Source organism: Coregonus clupeaformis, chromosome 31, assembly GCF_020615455.1.
Source record: "Coregonus clupeaformis isolate EN_2021a chromosome 31, ASM2061545v1, whole genome shotgun sequence".
Taxonomy (NCBI): domain Eukaryota; kingdom Metazoa; phylum Chordata; class Actinopteri; order Salmoniformes; family Salmonidae; genus Coregonus; species Coregonus clupeaformis.
Window position 1 is genome coordinate 2,476,665 of NC_059222.1, and position 7,264 is coordinate 2,483,928.

Here is a 7,264-nt window from a genome sequence, read left to right on the forward strand (position 1 = left end):
ATCCTGTTCAAGTGTTCACCATTATTCTAGCTCAATCTGGCTCACACACAGAGCTATGGCTAATTTAGGCTCCAAATGTCCACCCTGTTAGGTTACACCCTGTTAGGATTATGCACTAACAGGTTGGAAAATGCACCTGACCTTGACCAATATGTTTTTCTGAAAAATCAAACGTGTCCTTTTTCTGATAGTATACAAAAACAAAACAAAACATTTTCTTTTTCAAAGGTTATGAGATCCTAAAGGCACCAGACAATTGGAATGACCTAGCTAGGCCTAAATAGATGTATAAATGGGTGTCCATTGTTAGGCCTATGCTCTGATAGGAGTGAAATCTGTCTTAAAAACGACATCAAATGAGAACATTTCCTTCCTTTTCTCTCCGTTTTTGTTACTTCCTTTCTCTCACTTACTGGCTGTGTGAGTGCGAGCGCTGTGACAGATGGCGAGTCCCTCTACCCTCGGGAAGGCAATCCCTGTGAATGCGGGCGCATGTCAATCCCCCGTGCTCATGTGATGGCTCTTGCCAATGACGTGCCAGCCATATGGCCTGGCATCATAGCTTGTATGTAACCCACCCAGCCCTGGTAGAGGATACCACACTACTGTTTCCGCGTATTTGGGGTAGGGATAGCACAGCGAAGAAGCAGCAAGCAAGGCTACAGCCTCACCTATTGAAGTGCCCATGCAGGAGTGGTGTGGACTTGGACTGGCCACCCCGAGATGGTGTAAACAAACGCGCGTCACCGAGCTCGGATACGGCGGTAGGTAGACATTTTTTTGGAACGCCCTAAACGAATTATGGAACTAACACCAACGAGAGAATTTATACAAATGTTGAATGGAACATTTGTTATTTCATAATTTCTTTAGAGAAACTAGGCTACTGCGTATCTTGCGCAAGAATCAAATTATATTTTTCAACCCTCGTTGTTTCATCTCCTATCAAGTGTGACAGAACAAGTCAAAGACATCATTTAATCCTGCTCCACGCTCTTTATCCGAGCTAACATGTATTGCGAACACGGGAGGGGATTGATTCCATGCACAGCGCGGATGACTGCATTTAATAACATAGCCTTTAACAATCAATTCGACATACATTATAGGCCCACTAAAGATCTACATGCATTATTCTATTCATATCGGAGGCTTATCGAAGGAGATTTGTCGTTTGCTTTGAGAGGGGGTTGGGACTTTATCTTAAAAGTCCCTGAAATCTTATCTCCGTTTGAAATGGAGACATTTCGGGACAGACTTGATTTGGACAGAACCTAAAATCAAAATAAAAGGAAATCATGCAAAGCAGCACACGGGATATGGTAAATGTGTTTGTTTGTGTGTGTGTGTGTGTGTGTGTGTGTGTGTGTGTGTGTGTGTGTGTGTGTGTGTGTGTGTGTGTGTGTGTGTGTGTGTGTGTGTGTGTCTGGGTGGCGAAAGAGAATTCTACTTTTCAATTCACATTAATCCTTGCCTTACCTTTCGTTGTGGCTGGCAACGCGACATTATTGGTCCGCAGCTCAAATTGACCATAAATATCACAGTAGCCACTAGCCAGTAAGGACAAACTATTCAACAATGACAGAAACTTTTCTTCTAAAACATATTACAATATTGAATAATGCAACAATTCACAAGCAATCAATTATAGGTTTTATTTTCTAGTCTGTAGGCTACACGCATTACATATTAGCTTCAAGACAAAATACAGAGTTGCTATAACAGCATGTCCTCATCAAGTAAAGGTAGCCTATAAAAAATGAGAGATGAACCCTCTCATAAAATATAAAAGTAGGCTACAGTAGACCTACCTTACAACATTACAACAAACCAGGCTTAATTTTTATCAATGTCATGCAAATCATTACATGTGGTAATTGCGACTGAAAACGTGGGTAGGCTATTACACCGAGATTAGCTGTTTTATATGGAAACTCATATTCGCCACCCAAAAAATAAAATGCCTCAACTAGGGTCCGGAGTTGGTTAGGTTAGCCTACTACCAGATCAGGAACAGCTAATATCACCGTAGCCACTAGCCAGTAAGGACAAACTATTCAACAATGACATATCCTATTGATCTATTTACATTTGACATGTTTTTGGTGGTGGGGGTGGGCTTCCATAGTTTTACGTGGCTCAGTGCAGCCAGCAGCTTCTACGACAATTTTAGAATGTAACAGGATGTTAATGCAATTTTCAGGAAAAATGTAGTAGACTACGTGTGAAGTCCCTATAGAGTTATATGTAGGTTAATTGACAGGTATTGGTTTGTGTTAATTACATTGTACTAATATTATTAGAAAAATGTATCCACGCACTCACATGCACTGCTGGGCTCATTAGCCTACAAGAAGCATTAGGGTTTAATGAACATGATCACAATATTTGGAACGCTAAAAATAATTTACGAAGTATTTTCTAATAGCCTATCAATGTTGAATGATTTATCTAAAATATCTTGATAGATTAATTAATTAATTTGGCGTGATTTGTTGTGGAATTGGAGCCTGTTGTGCCAAAATGAATCGAATATATCAGTTCAAATCCATGGGTTAGCTGAAACGTATTGTTTCGAAATAGAATATATTTTAGTCTATCAATTCATTGAGGAGCATCGTGATTGTCCATTTATTTCGATCAATAGAACATCTGTATTCTTATAGGATGTAATTAACCTGGTAATGTGTATTAGGCCTAACTATCAGCAGAGTTGTCCCCAGCTATAGACTGAAGGCTTGACAGTTGTAGTGTGGTAGCCCGCTAATTTTGAAGGGGGGAAGGAAAGAAAATAAAACAAATACTATTTTACATTAAATCTGTAATGTCAAGTTGGCTTAACCATTTAGGCCCATCACCCATGCGTAGAATCGGTTCTTATTCGATGCAAATAACAATAAAGTAAATTGTGATTATTATCTGAAATTAGTTTTCATTTATGGGTAGGGTATATTCTAAAATTAGTCCAGAATTTATTCTGCCTGTGTTAGAATGTGGCCAGAAATAGTGTATGTGTGGTAATGGGCTGAACGGGTCTACTCGCCCCACAATGTGCCCCATGGGACCTCATGATAGAGCCAGCACCGAAAAACCTGCTGTGAGATGGCACGCTTAGTTGGGTCGCGTCTGTCGCCCCTCTGCATTCAACTAGATTAGGCATATTATTTGTATCAATTTTTGTTGCATCTCGTCTGTCAATCAAAATCAATATTTCCAGAAACAATAATCTATATTCGGATAAGACAGCCTATCACCAAGACCATGCACTGTCTGAAACTGCTTTTCTAGGCCTCCAGTTTTCATCTGTCTTGTGACGTGTTTTCCAGTGCCACCATGTTGACAAGGCTATTCAGCGAGGTTCTGCCGGATGTCCAGAAGCTCTCGGGTTGGGTGGAGGTCAGCGAGGGCGAGGATTCCAAAACCAATGAGGAAGACCTGGGTCACCTGGAAGACGACGACTTGGATGATGGCGATGCCAGAGTGGGAAGCAGCCGGGATCAGTCCGAGATGGCTGGGGATGACGACGACGACGTTGACGTCGACGATGAGGAGTGTGGGGATGAGAACGAGGAGGGAGACACACTCAAAAAGCGCGGGCCAAAGAAACCCAAGATGACGCAAGCACGGATTGAGCGCTCCAAGGTGCGGCGTCAAAAAGCCAACGCGAGAGAGAGAACGCGTATGCACGATTTGAACTCTGCGCTGGACAATTTGCGCAAAGTGGTCCCCTGTTATTCCAAAACGCAAAAACTCTCCAAGATAGAGACGCTGAGACTGGCCAAGAATTACATTTGGGCGCTCGGGGAGATCTTGCGCAATGGGAAAAGGCCAGATGTACTATCCTACGTGCAGACACTGTGCAAGGGCCTGTCCCAGCCCACCACAAATCTAGTAGCTGGTTGTCTGCAGCTCAACTCTCGGAACTTCTTGACAGAGCAGTGTCCTGACGGGGCCCGGTTTCATGTCCCCAACTCCTCTTTTTCCGTGCACCCTTACTCCTACCAGTGTCCCCGTCTTTCTAGCCCTCAGTGCCAACCCGGCTCCAGTGGGCATATGAGGACCCATAACTACGGCTACGGCGACGCGGTCTACCCAGGGGCCATCTCCCCGGAGTACAATAGCCCAGACTATGACGGCCATCACAGCTCGCCTGTGTGCGTCAGCGGCAACTTTTCCGTGAGGCAACAGGAGTGTGGGTCGCCGGACACAGACAGGAACTATCACTATGCTATGCACTACTCCGGACTGTCTGCCTCGCGCGCACCTGCTGTCCACGGCCTAGCGTTCGGCCCATCGGGAGCGCGCAGCGGTTCCGCGCACTCTGAAAACGTGCCGCCGCCATTTCATGACGTGCACTTATTACACCATGACAGGACGCCCGTGTACGATGAACTGAACTTCCCTTTCCACAACTGAATCCCTCAAAACCCTAACAAACCCACCGGACCCCTAAATACCCAACTAACAATCGTAATGTTAGGCTATAATAGCCTACCCATTTTGACTCTGGATGAGGTTTTTAGAAAACGGGAGGTGGGGTGGCAGGAATTGAGAGAAAAAGCCCAATATTCTCAATGTTGGTCCTCTGTTTTATTGATGTCATTCCTGAATTGTCATAATGTACATTTTAAGGTATGTCAGAAATCAATATTTCCAATCTAATGTCGATGTGTATGCAGAATACGAGTGCAATCAAAATAAAAGATGTAGGCCTATAGGCCTACATGAACGAAACATGTTATAAAAATAAAACAATATTTTATAACTGTCTGACATGAGGTGATTGACCAAATAAGTTATTTCTGACTTGAGAAATTGGGTGAAAAATCTCACTGTATGCTGAAGGGCAAGAGCTCCACCATGGAATCACAAATACAGTATTTGAGTACATACATAGACTATTCCACGGGAGTAATTCATAACTGAGTTAATTAAACTATTATTTCAGTGATAACAACCACTTTCTGCAGCAGGTTCGTTTCCAAATCCAATATGGAAACGAATGACAATTTATCATTCAACTGACCAAACGTTTAATCCGCGTTTTAGGAATAGGCCTATAGCCTAGTCTACACTCTAAAAAGAAAAGGTTCCTGGAGGATCCTTCAGCGTAATTTAAAGTAATGAACCTTTAGGTTCCTGTAGGATCCTTTAGGATAATATAAGGTTAAAAAAGGAACCTTAACTTTAATTTAAGAACCCATAGTCTGCCATCAGTTCGTTTTTTAAACTTTGTAGACTTAAGGGGTGCTTTGAAGAACCCTTTTCAAAAGAGGGGTTCATTTTGGAACCAGCAGTGCGCTACTGAGTAAATAGCGCTAGTGCGTATAATTCGAATTATAAAACGGGTTGTTTGGATCCTGGATGCTGATTGGTTGATAATAACTCCTGCAAAATACCATGACGTGTTATTGTCATAATTCCACTGTCTGCAGCCCAGGCAGCAAATTCATACACTTAATCTCCCTCGGGAAAACGTCGTCTACACATAATTTTCCATTGCTACTATTTGGTTTGCAACAGTTGAGGGTTGTATAAACATACCTGTCTGCCTCTACAACCTGTGCAACAATGTATCATTTTTGAAATGCGATCTCTCCCGTGCCAGCAAAGAAGACGCAAGCACTGGCTGTCGCCAACCAGCGCCAGGACCATGGACAGTTCTTCCACTCGTGTGCCATCAACGGAAACGTCACTATTAACATCACCAACTACCTTGGTTAGCTCGGACTCGCCAACCATAATAGTTGATGCCTATGTATGCCTATTGGATATTTATTCAATCATTATTTATTGAAGTTCTTATCTCTCATCATCATTGAATCTCTGCTAGCTAGCTACCTGGCATTTTTTTGTTTAGCATAGCAACTTCGAATGAATAGAATGTTTAGAATGAACGACTGGGTCAAAACATGAGAATAGAACTCATGACCAGCCTGCTTGGGTATCAACTTCAGAATGCAAAAACGAATTTACTCGTTAAGATAATGTTTTTAATTGTAAAATGTAATCAATATTTGTATAAATATGTTGGCAACCGTTTTATAAAAGCAATAATGCCCTCGAACCCGGGAATTATCGTGTGACAACTCCCTCCAAGGATCGACGTGAAAGGTAATAATTTATCAAACTAGCTACTATGAATTTTTTTATAATACTAATAGTATATAATGTAATGTACTCTTCGTTTTTCATCAGCTAGCCAAGCTACATAGCCTGTAAAGTTTGCTGGTAATTGTTGTATATTTGTTGGTAGGCCTACGATTTAGCTAACGTTAGCTAGCTAGTTGAAGTTACTGTAACGTTAGCTAACTTAACGCTAGATAGATTCAATATTGAGAAATGTTAGTCCTCATTTAAACCCATGATACACTCTCACCATTTTCCTTCCGTCCTCCTCCAGTCCCTGTCTTATCCTGCCCCTATCCAGTTAAGTTGTAGAGAGTTTGGGTGCTGTGAGAAACTCAGCCTCCACAAACAGGTAAGACACACAGACACACACACACACACACACACACACACACACACACACACACACACACACACACACACAGAGAGAGAGAGAGAGAGAGAGAGAGAGAGAGAGAGGAGCGAGAGAGAGATGACCCAATCTAGGTTATGTTAAACTTGCCAAAAATGAAAACACATTTAGATGTTACATTTGATATCAATTACTCATGTTGAATGTGTCAAATGTATGTATTTCAGGCTGGTGTGTTGGGGCGACCTGCTTTGATAGAGAAAATCAACCTCTACAAACAGGTAAAACACACACACAGAAGACCCAATCAAGGTTATGTTAAACTTGCAACCCAGGATACTGGGTTGTAAACTTTACAAAAATATTTAAACACATGATACACTCTTTAAACCTCTCTTTCCATCTTCCTCCCTTTAGTCCCTGTCTTATCCTGCCCCTGTCCAGTTAAGTGGTGGAGAGTTTGGGTACTGTGAGCTGTGATAGAGAAACGTATCAACCTCCACAAACAGGTAAGGCACACACAAACTGCGAGAGAGAGAGAGAGAGAGTGTGTGTGTGTGTGTGTGAGAGAGAGAGAGAGAGAGAGAGTGTGTGTGTGTGAGAGAGAGAGAGAGAGAGAGAGAGAGAGAGAGAGAGAGAGATGACCCAATGTAGGTTATGTTAAACTTGACAAAAATAATAATAAATAAAACAGATCAGATTAGTTAGATGCATTTGATATCGCATACTCATGTTTTTGATGTTGTGTTTGTGTCTAATTTATGTCTTTAAGGCTGGTATATT

General features: G+C 42.0%; 1 protein-coding gene across 1 annotated transcript; it reads left to right on the plus strand.

The window, feature by feature from the left end:
• Positions 1–556: 556 nt before the first annotated feature.
• LOC121547180 (neurogenic differentiation factor 2-like) lies at positions 557–4,770 on the plus strand. Its single transcript, XM_041858316.1, has 2 exons — positions 557–764; positions 3,327–4,770. The coding sequence occupies exon 2, from the start codon at positions 3,334–3,336 to the stop codon at positions 4,414–4,416; it is 1,083 nt and encodes a 360-aa protein (XP_041714250.1). The 5' UTR covers positions 557–764; positions 3,327–3,333; the 3' UTR covers positions 4,417–4,770.
• Positions 4,771–7,264: the final 2,494 nt, after the last annotated feature.